This window comes from Octopus bimaculoides, chromosome 14 (genome assembly GCF_046866305.1).
Source record: "Octopus bimaculoides isolate indiv1 chromosome 14, ASM4686630v1, whole genome shotgun sequence".
Classification (NCBI taxonomy): domain Eukaryota; kingdom Metazoa; phylum Mollusca; class Cephalopoda; order Octopoda; family Octopodidae; genus Octopus; species Octopus bimaculoides.
In genome coordinates, this window is record NC_142941.1 from 48245560 (window position 1) to 48261353 (window position 15794).

The 15794-nt window shown below is 35.6% G+C and overlaps 2 protein-coding genes across 4 annotated transcripts; both read right to left on the minus strand.

The window, feature by feature from the left end:
* Window positions 1–95: 95 nt before the first annotated feature.
* On the minus strand, window positions 96–6843 carry LOC106878016 (uncharacterized). Of its 3 annotated transcripts, XM_014927097.3 has the most exons (3): window positions 6669–6843; window positions 4860–5900; window positions 96–1232 (listed from the first exon to the last, which is right to left on the minus strand). In XM_014927097.3, exon 3 carries the CDS (start codon window positions 1221–1223, stop codon window positions 114–116), a length of 1110 nt encoding a protein of 369 aa, XP_014782583.1. In that variant the 5' UTR covers window positions 1224–1232; window positions 4860–5900; window positions 6669–6843; the 3' UTR covers window positions 96–113. The 3 variants fall into 3 exon arrangements, with proteins under 3 accessions (XP_014782583.1, XP_014782584.1, XP_052828855.1); XM_014927098.3 differs by lacking the exons at window positions 4860–5900; window positions 6669–6843 and adding an exon at window positions 3212–3287; XM_052972895.2 differs by lacking the exons at window positions 4860–5900; window positions 6669–6843 and adding an exon at window positions 2774–2884.
* A 4901-nt stretch (window positions 6844–11744) lies between these two features.
* LOC106878000 (uncharacterized) lies at window positions 11745–14874 on the minus strand. The gene is made up of 2 exons (XM_014927074.3): window positions 14738–14874; window positions 11745–12813 (listed from the first exon to the last, which is right to left on the minus strand). Exon 2 carries the CDS (start codon window positions 12720–12722, stop codon window positions 11847–11849), a length of 876 nt encoding a protein of 291 aa, XP_014782560.1. The 5' UTR covers window positions 12723–12813; window positions 14738–14874; the 3' UTR covers window positions 11745–11846.
* Window positions 14875–15794: the final 920 nt, after the last annotated feature.

Consider the following 15794-nt stretch of genomic DNA (forward strand, 5'->3'; position numbering starts at 1 on the left):
AGGCATTTGTCATAAGTTGAGGGCCCAGAATGGTTCTCTCTAAAGATATTCTGGTTCAAAATTTAATCACAAAATCAAACAAAAAACATTATATATTCTAGGTAATAGAGACTTTATTTATTTGTTGTGAGGAGCAATGATATGGTGTTGTCATTGTCCACTGTACCTGCATATGGCCTCACCTTCACATGTCTCTTCATGTGGCGGTTAAGAATACTGTTGAGGGCAAATTTCTTACCACAAACTTTACACTCGTACAACAATTCCCGGGTGTGGATTTTTATGTGGATGTTACAACTACTGTTTCGAGAGAAGCTTTTACCACAGATATAGCAGCTGTAGGGCATTTCACCAGTGTGGGTGCGCAAATGGCGCTTTAGTATACTACTGACAGTAAAACTTTTCTCACACACTTCACACTGATAGGGTCGCTCTCCTGTGTGACTTCTCATATGCACACGTAAGTTCCCTTTGCGAGAAAACTTCTTCTTGCAAACCTCGCATTCGTATGGGGTCTCCTTCGTGTGAACACGCCAATGAAGCTTCAGTGTGCTGTCGCGAGAGAAACTCTTCTCACAGTATTCACACTGGTAAGGTGTCTCACCAGTATGTATCCTCATGTGGCGCTTTAATAAACTGCTGACAGAAAACCTCTTTTCACACACTTTGCAGCCATATGGCTTCTCCCCCGTGTGCGTTCGCATGTGTACATTGAGACCATTTTTGCGGACAAACTCTTTTTCACAAATGTTACATTTGAACATTGTACGATGTGTGTGAATTTGAATGTGGCAATTAAGGGCAGTGTTCTTAGGGAAGCTCTTGTTACAAATTCTGCAACGATATGGTCTTTCAAATGGATGCTTTCGACCATGCTGCCTTAACAGGTTAGCATCTGGAAGCTTCCCATCACCAGCATCTCCCATGTGTGATGCAAGGTGTTTTCTCAGAAGAGCCTGGCAGGGAAGCTCCTTTTCACAACGTTCACAAGTATTTACTTGTGTGTTTAAAAGGTTATCTGAACTTTTGTTTTCAGTGCTAGACTTACATTTATTTGGAAATGGATCATCTTTTTGGCCAACAAAATTAGTGATTTGGTCAAAACCTTGTTCTGCATTTTCTTCTGTGTGAGTTCGAAGATGTTGTTTCAGAAACAATCTTTGAGAAAACTGTTTCCCACAAATATCACAGGAAAAAATGAGTTTTCGGGAAGCTTTCACCATGATTCTTCACTGTCAGAGAATGAGAAAAAATAAAAATAAAAAAGAAATACTACTACTATTACTAATAATAATAATCTTTTACTGGCCACAAAAGCCCAAAACATTTATTACTGTACAAAGACAAAATAGAAAAGGAAACGGTGGTGGTGGGTTTACACCGGGTCAACAAAACAAATAATAAAAACAACAACAAAAAAACTAAGAAGGGAGGATCAAACAAGCAAAAGAGCAACAGAATCAGGTGAGTTATAATTTGTGTCAGCACAGAATCTCAGATGATTTTGACCAAAACTAAAGGAAATGCCTTTTCCCAATTATTGCTGCTAGTCCCTAGTACCATATTTCTTTTGAAATATTTTTGATTTGTTTCAATTAAATCTTGAAAATAAAAAAAGCATTTATCAAAATAACTGTCATTATTAAAATGCTATTCTTTTTCTCTCACTAAAGCAGACAATGTAGTCTTAGCTGAAATCCAACTCCATTCTGCAAGTGGCAGTTGCTGTTTGACATCAACACACAAATCAGTATTGCAGGAACACAAAACAAGTGTATGCCAAATGGTTTCAGTATCCTGCAGGCATCTTGGACATAAGTCTTGTATTGGTCAAACCAAACAAGACCTTATGCTAAACAGCTGAAACCTTACTCCCCCCCCCCCAATAGCACTGCCAGGAAAATGCTTGACTTGAAAACATTCCAAAAGAGAATGCACTGCTTTCATCGACCTCCAGAAGTACTTCTGGGCTCTTGTCATGCGTATCATTTCTAATATTTGACACAATGTGAGGCCAGACTTACTACTGACCACCTAATCCAACTGGTAGAGAGTAGTGTGTCTAGCAACACCCAACACTGGTCAGTACCTTCACTCAGAATCATAGCTCAATCAAAGAGATGAGCTGCAGACAGCACAGTAACCGTTAGCAATTCACCAATTTCCAGGAACCTCTGTGTATCAGTCACAACATCTTGAGACCCTTATGGAGTGGGAGTAACAGTAAATGGACTTCTAGACCAGCAAAGCTTGACTCTTTTACACAAAAAATTAGAGTGTGTGCCCTGGTTAGATGTGTCTTGAGACAAGGCCTGATCTTCAGGTCGTGGTACACCACAAAAATAGGATTTCTATATTTTGATTTATTAAAAGCTCTTCCAACAGTCGGTCAAAAGTTTCCAACTTTGTGAGATCTGTTCTGTTGTTGCCAGGCGATGGAACAAGCCTCCTCCTTCGTTTCAAGAGCAGAAGGCAGCTGCAAACCAGCTTTCTTTCTCTGCTAGTCTGCCTGTGATTCCACAACATCTCGTGTGTCCATAGCTTACAGTGCGTACAGCTTATGGAGTCCAAACTGACTTCTTTTCTGCATATCGAGCAAGTCAATTTCCTTGATGCTACCAGCGGTTTTTTCTTACTGATATCTTAGTAAATTGAAAGAAAACGGAAAGCATTTTGATTCCAATAGGGCAGAACACTGAAAAAATTATACATGCGTATCTAAAAACATGACTTTCAAATCTCTATTATTTTAAAAACCACATGGTTGCCTTACTAAAAAGAAAATTTAATATTTCTTTCCATAAGGAATCTTTTCGGATTTCAGGGAAACAGGAAAAAGCTGAGCCACTGACGGTTTTGTGTGAAGAGGACCGAACTAAGTGCATGGAGGCTGCAAGATAACATCGATCACATCCAAAGGGTGAGTGTGACATGCCTCTGCACTCGCCCCTCTCTGTGTGGGCTCACATTCCATTAACAGACAGGCTCTTCAGATATAATAGGATGCATGTACATAAAGTCTATAGTGACCTATCAGGCACAATAACAATACAACCGCAAATGAAATAGATGTATGTTGATCTATTCAAAATTCAATAATAAACTTAGTTTGTTATGAAATGCCATTATTACTACTACTACTACCACCACCATTGTTATTATTATTATTATTATTATTGTAGCTGCTGCTGCTGCTGTTTTTAACACTTACCTTTGAGGCAAACGTCGACAGAGCTCGAGTGAAGAGCAAGACGGTGACGAAACAAAAAGTCCCCAATAGAATAACATTCCACTAACGTCTAAACATTGAATAAGTGTCAATATTGAGCGACGTTCAAATTTCACCGAAGTCGACTTTGCCTTTCATCCTTTGGCGGCGGGGGGGGGGGGGGTCGATGAAAAAGTACCAGTTGAACACTGGACTCGATTTATTCATTGCTGACCTTGTGCCAAAATTTTAAACCAATATTTCCCGAGAAAGTTATTCGATTTATTTGTGATATGGTATAAATAATTCCATCTTTTTATTAATTAGAAACAAGGATTCAAATTGTTGATTGAATCTATCCCAAATGAAGAAATCCGTTCTGCTTAATATTAACTTGGGGCAATCCTTCGATATAACTCGACAAAACCAAAACTCGGTTGCAATGTTTTATTTTAAACTTGAAGAAAAAAAAAGCCTTGCATATTTGTTCAAGTTTAAAATGAGACATTGCATAATTTCGTTCTGTCTACATTCCACAACACATAAAACAGACACACACACACAATCTATTAGCTTTCTTCTCCGCCTCCTCCCATTTCAGCAACTATCACGAAGATATCCGATGTGATTTATCGAGTCGTCACGGAAACAACTGAATGTTCGTTTTGGTTTTGTCGAGTTATATCGAAAGAACACCTAAACTTGGTTAATTTACTCAGACCCAAAATTTACGTAAAAGATTAAGTGACATTCATACTTTTCCAAGATTGCTGACGACTCCAAAGTAATAAATTTAGAAAATCAAAAGGTAGAATTTACAGCATTTGGCTCTGGATTTATTTCTGCCAGACACCAAGACCCAGATTTATAAAGCAATCCAAACTGTATAGTCGTGGTTCCATCCCGACTCAGCTAGTGATTAAAGATACCTATTCATTGGTCTCTATAATGTGACTTTTTATAACTCCAAATTTCAAACTGAAACAAAATAAATGAAAAACAAACAAACATTAAGGCTGAAAATTTGTTTGAATATATATCTACAAATATATGAAGACTTTTTCAATTATTTCTTCCAATATACAGTTTTCAAAGAATGTATTCTTTCTGAGAAATATTTCTCTGCTCCAATCTAACCTGAATCTTAATGTTAAGTTGAAGACAAATTAATAATTCCAAAAGGTGAAGTAATTCACGACAAACTAAGTGTTGTTAAATGGCTTGAATTCTTGAAATCAATTCATGTCATAATAAATCCATGTTCTTTAGCTCAGGCCACTGGTTTGCAAGCATTTACTCTTAGACAACACATCATGCTATATAGTTAAACAATTTTGTAGATGAAATATGCAATAAAACAAATATAAGTTCACGAGACACATTTTTATCTTTTAAATGGATTCTGTATTTATCAATCACAGACAGCAGTGTAGTTAAGATTGCTTCCCAACCAAGTGCTTCTAGGTTTAATCTCCACTTCTACAAAAGCCCCTAACTGACCAAAGCCTTATGAGTGGAAGCCCACTATAGACACGGGTTTCTCCTTGTGAAAATTGTAAAGGAGTATCACTGTCGCACATTTCCAATCTCATGTCCATTTACTGTTACACAGTAAATTCACAGATAAACGAGGATAAAACGAAATACTTACTGAGAGTTTTAAGAGGATTTATTATTCAGCCAACAGGTAAGAGAGGTTTTCAATCACATGTGAGTTCTTCAGAGACCATCAACCCATGGGTCAAGAGTTCATAGCCAACACAAGTAGTTTATTGTGCCAAAGAACAGATCTTAGTTTTCTTCTGGAAATATAAGCTGTGAGGAAATTTTATTTCATATTTGTTTGATGCCAGAGACTAAAGTGAAACATTGGAACCAATGGGCTGCATTGAAAAGGTTAAACTATTTACTACACCTCACTTATGTTAGTTACTGTTAATATCTCTACTATAGAGTGATCAATCACTTAAGTCAATAGATCTTGTGATAAATGCATCACCTTCACAGTAATCGACAGAGCTGTACCATTGCCAGATTGAAATGAGATGAATCAATATACTCCTGTGCAAATATTCATCAAGTTTTAGGATTTAGAAAACACCTTTTAAGTTAGGAGATGATTACCACTTGTTACATTTTGTCTCCAACAGGAGAGATGGTCATCCATGGTTAGTGTATTCTCTGCTACAATAACTACTGAAGTCATTGGCAGGTCTTTTCATCCTTGACTGCAGCAGAAATTTACGTTTAAAATGCAGTTTCAAATGCAGTCTTAGAAGTGGCAGCTTTGAGAAGTTCTGTTCACATTTTGGACATTGAAATGTTTTCTTTCCATGTAATTCTTTGTGTTTCACCAAACAGAAGTCATTCAGAAAATCTTTATCGCACACATCACAGTGGAATGGCCTTTGTCTTGAATGTAGTAGTTGATGGAGTTTTAACGTAAAATCTGAGACAAAAGTCTTGTCACAGGATGAACAATTGAACTGTTTTGGATTCTCCATTACAGTATGTGAAGCTTTGTGCATCTTCAGGTAGCTGTTGTTTAAGAAATCTTTATTACATACATAACAATGAAATGACTTTGGTTTGTGACGGAAACGCTGGTGAACTTGTAAGGTGAAGTCTGAGACAAAATCCATTTGACACATAAAGCAATGAAAAGATTTCTTTTCAGCTAAGTTCATGGCAGCTGAAAAAAAAAAAAAAAGGAAAAAGGTTTTGTTTTAAAATATCAAAGATTGCAATAAAAGGCATCATTAAAATATAGGAACAAGAATATAAAGCCATTTCAGTTGGGAAACTACAAGTTTCTTGACTGTCATATAGTGTGCCCTGAACAAGGCACTGAAGAATTATCACTTTTAATCATCAGCCAACATAAATAAGGAAAGAATAAAAAGCTTTTAAAGGAGCCAATTAAAGGGCCTCACTCCTGTCATTTTGACTTGCCAAATGCATCAGCTAAATCTGACTTCAATTTCTAAACACTGGCGCACATGACGGAGACGTAACCCACGCCCTCCCACTATATTAAAAAAAAAATGTTTAACAAAAACCCACGTTTTCGGCTTTGGAAATTCCGATTCGTAAAAATGAAAAAAAGTTACGAGGAGTTTTAGCACGTGCATACATCGTAACTCCGCCAATGTATCTATCTCTGTACGATTTCATTTTAAAAAATGCATTCTGAAAATTAAGGAAACAAGTCATCAATATTTATTGGAAGGACTCAATAATTTTAAGAAAAATAGATTTCAATAATTCGAGGACACAAAACTTAATGTTAATTAATTAACGCAAAGCATTTTTCACAGGTACAGTAAAGTGTCCAGTCTTTGAGGGTGTTTGTAATTATTTAAAGTTTAGAAAGAAAGTATAAACTTGTTCTTGTAATTATGAGGAAAGAGTGACATTCACAAAAATTAACAGAAAACCAAATTACTAAATAACAATTTACCTTAAATGTTGAATAATAGACGTTTCTATATCCAATGTCTTCGTAAACAAAACCAACGACATCAATGAATGAAGCACATGCAATTGACTAACCATGGCCACGTGCTTACATTAATATAAACACCGCCGGTGAACTATAACTTAATACGAATGTCTTCGTTTAGTCCGATCCATTCCTGAAAAGGCAATCCCAGAGACGCAGTTTAATTCTTTAAAAATGAAAATAAAAATATATATTATGGATATTATTTTATTTGATGAATTTTATTTTCATAGGCAGTTGATAAAAAATGTCGAACTTTGAACTTGAGCAATTCAAGGTTCGAATCGCTATCAACCTCACCGTCGTATAATCGTTCCGTTTATTTGTATAATTGACGAAAATTTTCTTAATTTATAAGGTTGAGTTAAAATCTTTCCCTGGTGGTCCCTTTCCTCGAAGTATATTTTGTCTGGACTGTTAACTTGCGCCAAGAAAACTTGTAGTTCTGATCGTGTCAAGTTTTATGCGGTCTTTCTATTATTATAAGAGAAAACTGTTTTATTTCACTATTTCAGTAGAAGCAATATATAAATTCAACACAAGTGCATCACTGTACCACACTAAATAAAAAATGGTGTCCGCCAAATCAGAAAGATCCCCATCGGATATCTCTGTCTCTCTCTCTCTCACTATATATATATATATATATATATATATATATATATATATATATATATATATATATTCAAAATTGAATGTGGTACTTAAGTTTAGGCACCAGAATTATAGTATGGTATTATCCAAACAATTTCAAAAACAAAGTGATCAAAAATCAAAAAAGCAATACGGATTTTTAAGGTTATTGCAGTACGCACGTTTCATGCTACTCCATTTATTTAAGTAATGCGAGCATTACATTAAATTTAAAATGCAGAGCAATCTTCAGCTGCACGAAGATATAGAAAATTTCATTTCAGCAGAATGGACATATTACTGTTGTGACAACATTTAAACAAATCTAAGTAGGAAGACAAAGAAACCATCTTGACATAGCCAAGGCTAAGCCTTCTGTCAGTTTATTTATAAATTACCCAACAAGTCTCCTGCTTCCCTAAACTTACCCTTAACCATTCAGCATTCAAATTATTCTATCAAATGTAAAGCTTATTTATTAAGATTGTCTTGAATTAATCCTGCACTGTCTTTTAGCTCTGAGATGTTGATGAAGTAATGGTTTAGTTTTAAAATGACATCATAGGGTAGGTGTGAGAAGCCAGATCTGGCCAGTTTGAACATAAAAGTAGAATGATTGGCCATGATATGATCGGTTTAAAAACTAAAGGGTTAAGGCAAAGGGCCTGTTTCAATCTTAGGTAGGAGAACTGGTTCACATGACACAAGGCCATGTTCACATACCAGTGAACCTGTAGGATCCATGTTTCAAGGCTAGTTCTCCTAGCTCTGTATACAGGTCCATCTTAATCTATAACTGGGGTAACTACCAACCCAAGTTAGAAGAAACCTGGGAGCAGTGAATTACATTTAAAGTCTAGAAGAATCATTGTAATCAAAAGATCTCACATTTTTTTCAATGCAAGAATTCCATCACACTACTTAATTCCAGATCTGACATTTTTAGCAAATGCCAGCACATGGACAAATTTCTTTTATTGAACTGGAAGACACTTGCCTCTCTGGATGAAGCATGGTGTCTCACACACTTTGGGCTCCTCTGCATTCATTTATTCTACACATGCTTTACAAATTGATTTCAATGGACAAAGGGGATGTAACCCTTTTCTTCGTTTGCTTTTGTTTTCTCATTCCACTGTTTGCATTCACCTTCTTCTTGTCTTTTCTTGTGCTTTCGCACAAACCATCATCCTTTCTTGGCTTTATGAATATGATCAGCCATGTTGTATATCTGAGCCTGAAGGATTGCTTGCAGACACAAGGCATGGTATATAAATCCACCGAATTATTGTTTTCACAGCACAAAACTATTAGCAGCTCATATTTAAATAATAATCATTTAACATCTGTTGTCCGTACTGGCATGGGTTGGACAGTTTGACCAGGGCTGGCAAACTGGAAGGCTACACCGGACTTGTCTGTTTTGGCATGGTTTCTACAGCTGGATGCCCTTTCTTACACCAACCACCCTGAAAGTGTAATGGGTGCTTTTACATGCCATGTATATTAAATGAAATTTTTCTCTCATTGGATTGAGAATTTTTTTGTTGGTCCTACAAATAATGGCAAAATAAACTCTATATATGTGTGTATTAGGGTGGAGCGAAAAAGATACTTTCTACACAGATTTTCAAAATATGTTTTCAAGAATATTTTTATTGTGAAATCCTTTAAAAACAATTGTGTTAAAATCTGAAGTTCTTAAATTTACATCTTCAGGTTCTGCAGCCCACTCAAAATAAATTTATAACATGTTTACCATTCCTCATTTTATTTTTTACATTCTTTGTTATAAATTGATTTCCTTTTGCAAAATCCTTTAAAAACAAAAGCGTTAAAATCTGAAGCACTAAAATTTATATGTTCAGGCTCCGAAATGCACTTGAAATTTTGAAATTATGTGAAATAAATAGACTTTATGACTTTGTTTTCTCTATTATTTTTAATACTAGGTCACTGAATATATGTGTTACATGAGGTCTAGATTATACACACATTAAAATAAAATTATGTGTAAACCAATTTTTGGTTCTTGACACATTTTGGTGATAAAAATAATTAACATTTCCAATTTATTCAAAATAATTCCATGTAACTAAATAATCAGCCTCTGAATGTTCTGGTTAGATGCTGCTTGGTCTATTCCACCAATGACCATTTTTTCATTTGTCTGTTGATCCTGTAAAAACTCTTTTTGTCTCTACTGCAACTGCAGTTTTTAAAGGAGTTGCACTTGCAACAGGAAATATCAAATAAATCTTTTGTTGCATTGTTTTCAACACATTACACTTTGTTTGAAATGGTGGCACATTTTTTACTATTTTCAACAGATTTTAGTAATGCTTGGTACTTTAGATAAAAGTTTAAGATTTTCAGTCAAACTGACTCAATCGTAACACAAGGAATGGATGCCTTTTGCCAAAGAAGAATTATCTTTTCTGCTACAATCTTGACAATTTGTTTAATTGAAGGATCTTTCTAAACTACATTCTTTTCTTTTTCTTATGAAAACAAAACATATTTTAGTACGTCCTTGTAAGTTGGCAAAACTCGCTCGTTAAGATCACATTGAGTATCAGATATTGGGCATTCAATATCATGACGCGTTATTGCTTTATGAGTCATCACTAAATGTAAATAACACTAAATTTAATACAATCATTAATATTAACAGAATGGTCTAAAGTCAAGGTACAAAGCAGAAAACTTTACACATGTCCAACATACGTCCACACGCAACAACCGTTGCAGTGGCAGTGGAGAGAAGTTCACACTCCCATTCTATTTATAGTCAATGAGGAACATCAAGATATTAGTCAATTGTATTGAAACTTGGTATGCAACCTCCTAAGGACACTATATTTACTGTTTTGCATTCTGCTACATAGAAATATGCATTCATTACAACTTATAATTTTACTAAATAATCAGTTATATTCAAAGTAATTGAAAGAAACACAGAGCATCTCAACAGAAATACGGTAACGAAAGGGTTAACGAAACAAACATATTAACTTCTGTTGTGATTTGAACCCAACTTGGATATAAAAAACCGAATTCAGTAAAGATTTGGTTTGGTATTTAACATTTCCACCACTCATGATCAATTTACCAACAAGGTGAAATATATTTCTGGCTTCAAGAATTAAAAACACTCATTTTCTTGCCAGTTAGTAAAATGGTAACCCCCACCACACACACACACACATGTAAAATATACAAAAAAAAACAACAATTATGACCATATTTTTCCAGTAGACTCAATAAAATCATATAAAAATCCAAATGAATTCTTATGTTTCAAGTTTGTATCTTGTTCAGGATTTAATTAACTTTATTTTATACATAAACTAGTGACATTGATTAGAGAATCTGATAGATTTTAGGGGAAAAAAATCCAGTCAATACAAAACTACCATTGTTAATATCTATATACACCTTATTACAATTGCTGTTCTCCCCAATTTGTTTAATGTGTGTATATATGTTCATGCATACATGTGTTTGTACATGTGTATATGTCTGTATATATGTTGGTGAATATATACACACACACATAGTGGAACCTTGGTTTCTGAATGCCTCTCATCATAAACAAATCAGTTTATGAACAATTTTTCAAGCACAAAACATTACAGGTGATGAACACCACAACCCAGCACTAACGGCTGCTGACAAACTGGGAGTGTCAGCAAGAGAGAGCAGAATCAGTTGTTGCCAGGCTTTCACTCAGTGCCCTTCCCTGCTCGAATTCCCCACATTTTCTTTGAATTTCCAAAGAGGAAAATAATTTCAGTTTACAAATATTCTGGGTGATGAACAGTCTTCAGGAACAAACTAAATTTGTAAACCAAGATTCCATTGTATGTTTATGTACATATACACCCATGTTTTTATCATTATCTAAAATAAAATCCTACATCTTTTAATACTTCCTCCTATGGGTTGCTTTATCACAAGTCTTGCTTGGCTGACATATCTGAACACTTCCCATCATCAGCTCACAGCCTTTATTATTATTATTATTATTATTATTATTATTTTTCTTCTTTTTTGGCATTCAACACCAGTCATCTATCTTCAATACATTTTATTTAAAAGTGAGACATGAATCGGTGAAGAAATATCCGAGGTAATAAAACTCTACGACGAGAGAAAGAGGAAAATAATCTGAAATAAAAATAGGCTTTGGAAGGCTTGTAAGAAATGCTGAACTCAATACAGGGAAAGTTGGGTCTCACAACTGATGACAAGGTTTAGCCATGAACAACCGTTTCCTCTTTCTCTCGTCGTAGTCTTTTATTCCCTCGGATATTTCTTCACTGATTCATGTCTCACTTTTTTTCTTTTAAGAAGCTATTATTTTAGTTTTGTAATCCCAAATCACAATTGTATTATTAATTATCTCTAAAAAATGATTTATTAATTTATCAATAAAATAAATCTGATTGAACCCCAGCTATATAATAACCAATCATTGCATGTGTAGAAAGCAAGCAAAGCTCACTCATAGACCACATCAGGAATATGAGTTCGTCTGTGTTTGGCAAGAGTACTTCTATCAGTAAATGCTTTTTCACAAACATCACATCGATGTGGTTTCTCTCCGCTATGAATAAGTTTGTGATCATTTAGATTACAATTGAAAGCAAATCCTTTACCACATATATCACATTTATAAGGCTGATCGCCGCCATGCAGTTGCGTGTGGCCAGTTAGGTGGGCTCGTTGGGCAAAGGTCTTCCCACAAACATCACAACGATATCTCTTCTCTCCTGTATGGAGTACTTTATGAGTATATAAATGGCTACTTTGGGCAAAAGTTTTGCCACAAGTCTCACAGCGATATGGTTTCTCACCTGTGTGCAGTCTCAAGTGACTTGGTAAATGTGTGCTCCGAGAAAACTTTTTACCACAAATATTACAACTGAATGGTTTTTCTCCAGTGTGTGTTTTTATATGCGTTGCTAAGTCATTGTTTTGAAAAAACGATCGACCACAAACTTCGCATTGATACGGTTTATTTTCTGTGTGTATTTGTTGGTGACGAGCTAAAGCATATTTTTCATAGAACGTATTTCCACAAGTTTCACAGTGATACGTCTTTTTGTTTGTATGTCGCAGTTTATGCCGGTTCAATCCACTCTTTTGAGCAAACTTCTTATCACAAAGTTCGCAATGGTACGGTTTGTCTCCCAAATGTGTTCTTTGGTGACTATAAAACCCACTGCTGAAAGCAAAAGATTTTCCACAAACACCACAGTGGTAAGGTTTCTCTCCCGTGTGCGTTCGGCTGTGACGTATCAAATCACTGTTGTAAAGAAATTCTTTACAGCAGTATTCACAGTTGAATAGTTTTTTCTTCTTTTCTGTTTTCATTTTCTGTTGGACTCCTCGGTTATTTCTTCTAGAATATTCCCCAAAGAAATATCATCAAAGATCCATCAAGAATTTCTTATGATTTCTTTCCCTGCAGAGGAAAAAGGAAAGAAATTTGTAGAAAAACTATAAAACATACGACCACAGAACAACAAACTTGTACAACAACAATGCACAATAATGTCATCTAATAACTTCAATTAACACTATTAATTAATCTATTTACTAATAATAATTAGTTAATCTACTTAATAATCCTTTCTACTATAAGAAGGCCTGAGATTTGGGGGAAGGGGGCAAGTCTATTACATCGACCCCAGTGTGTAACTGGTATTTATTTCATCAACTACGAAAGGATGAAAGGCAAAGTCAACCTCGGTGGAATTTGAACTCAAAATGTAGTGATGGGTGAAATACAATTAAGCATTTCGTCTAATGTGCTAACGATTCTGCCAGCTTGCCATTTTGTTAATCTATGTAATAATAATAATAATAATAATAATAATAATAATAATAATAATGATAATAATAATAATAATAATAATGATAATAATAATAATGATAATGATAATAATAATAATAATAATAATAATAATAATAATAATAATAATAATAAGAAGAAGAAGAAGAAGAAGAAGAAGAAGAAGAACAGAACTAAGTAACTTGTTTTTTTTTTTATCAGACTAGCCCTCTTCATTACCATTTCTATGCAGTCTTGGAAATGGAACGGCAACAGAATAGGAATGGCGAGAAAAAGCAAGTTCAAGTAGAAATGGTAGAAATGGTAGCAAGGATATTCAGCCAGACACAAGAGAATAGGGTTTCTCTGGGGAGTTGTTGTTGTTTAGCTGTGATGTGCTGGGGGGGGGGGGGAGCATAACAGGTGGTGGTGAAAGGAAAGATGTTATGATTGGTTGAGGGGGTGGGTGGGGGTGAAAAGAACAGGGAAATGGAGGAGGGAAGGTGGGTAAGGGTAGAGAGATGAGGATGAACGAAGTCTCTGATGTAGGTGGAATGATGGTGAGGGAGGGGGTCAAAAAGGGCAAGGCCCATTCATGGTTTGTAAGCTTCAATAAGTGGTGGGCACTCACACCCCTGGTATCTGAGATGGGGAAGGAGGAATGGGATGATTGATGTGAATAGGGAGATGGGTGAAAGAAGGAAGGTGATTAACGGGTAGATCAGAGGTGGGGGTTCTCAGGTGAAGAGGTGGGAAGAAAGTATAGACTAGTCAGTATCGCAGTTACATTCACTTTGAGTAAGAAGACTTTGTTGCCAGCAGAATCGCGCCATCAATTTTTTTTTTTACCCAACCTGTCCTTGGCCTGGGTATTTTCAGAACACTGCTAATTATGACACCTAGGTATCAGAAGCTATCCACTACTTCTAGCGAACCAGACAAGCCTTTTTCTGATGTGTATTGGCGCTTACTGCCCCATACGCAATCTTTCTTCTTTGTTAATCTTCCGGGGATTCCACTACACCTCTTGCGTTTCCATTGCGGGTAAGCATGAAGATTCTACCAATTCGTTTTCTGCATATCGAATAAAGCCATTTTTCTGATGGCATCAGGGTTCTACCCTGTTTCCTACATACTAACAACAGGGTCTTAGCTAAGTTTACCTTGAAGCCTCGTGATTCGAGGTTCAATCGCTCGATCCGAACACCCACAGCTTCCTGTAAACATACCCTACAGTCTGTCTTAAACAAAAACAAAACCTAGATACATTATGCTTAAAGAGGGATGGTCATAATGGGAATATCGTTGATCAGATGTCCACTGAGTGAGAAATGGGTCAGCTGTAGTGAATGTTTATGTTTTTGTCAGATAAAAAAACAAAAAACAAAACACGATAAGATTTACCGGTTTGGTAAATATTTTCGTGTATTGTTTCTTATTCTAGACACATCAACCGTAGTTTCAATCAATGATTGAATAGAAGACCAGTGTATTACTGGTATTCAACCGGAGAGAGAGAGAGAGTCATTGATGTTATAGAAAGACATTAACTTACCGACAGGACTCGGATATTGTCTCTATTTTTAAGACAACCGACAACGATATGTCTTCTACTTTGTTTCCTTATTAAATCATTGACGAAATTAATTAATAATTAAGAAAAACACAAAATTAATTAATAATTAGGAAAGGAATAAAACAAAATAGAAACTAACGAAGAAATGGCGGAAGTATTGGACTAACTAAGCGATCCATACCGGAAGTTGTGATAGTCCAAACTAAACTAACAATGAGGGACGGCCCCGCGAGGGGGGAATTGCTAAGGAATCGGTCTAATATTTTGTGGAATTTATTGCTACTCTTTGGTTTCGTCTGCAGTTGATAAATACTAGTAAAATACTTCAGCAATCTTTCCAACTTTCTCCATATGCAACAAAGTGACAGTAACCGAAAGAAAACAAATAAGCATAACTACAGTTTAGGGCCCCATCCAATTCATTCCATGATGAATTTCTCTAAAACAAATTCGAGAATAGAGGAATAATATCTGAATGTCCTCCAAATTTTCGTTAATATCGTGAAGACAATCGTAATCTGCGCTCTCGAAAATGTATCTGCTAAATTTCAGGAGTAAAAAAAAAAATTCATTTTAGAGAAATTCATCATTGTTTTAACATCCACTTTTTCATGCTTGCATGGGTCAGACGGAATTCACTGAGGCAGATTTTCGAGAGCTGGATACCTTTTCTGTCACGAAGCCTCACCTGTAATCAAGCGACTTAATAGTTTCCCCTTTGGCTAGACATGGTTTTGCAGGATACTGGAAATGAACGACAACGCTTATATGACAGTAACACTCGTTTACAACCAAAGCACAATGTCAAGTCAAGGCAACACGAACACACACACATGCGTATTTATATGTGTGTATGTATGACTGTCTTCTTTCAGTTTTTGTCTCCAAAATGTACTACCAAGGCGTTGGTTGTGTTAAAGTGGAAGACATTTATCCAAGGGGCCATACTAACTGAACCCTAGACCATATGGTTTCAATTTGAACATATCTGTAGGATTCAATAAAATGCATGCTCAAGGATTGTCAAGACACGAAA

Excerpts from the sequence above, each read along its gene's own strand:
- LOC106878016 (XM_014927097.3), bottom strand. The coding sequence starts at position 1,223 with ATGGTGAAAGCTTCCCGAAAACTCATTTTTTCCTGTGATATTTGTGGG.
- LOC106878000 (XM_014927074.3), bottom strand. The coding sequence starts at position 12,722 with ATGAAAACAGAAAAGAAGAAAAAACTATTCAACTGTGAATACTGCTGT.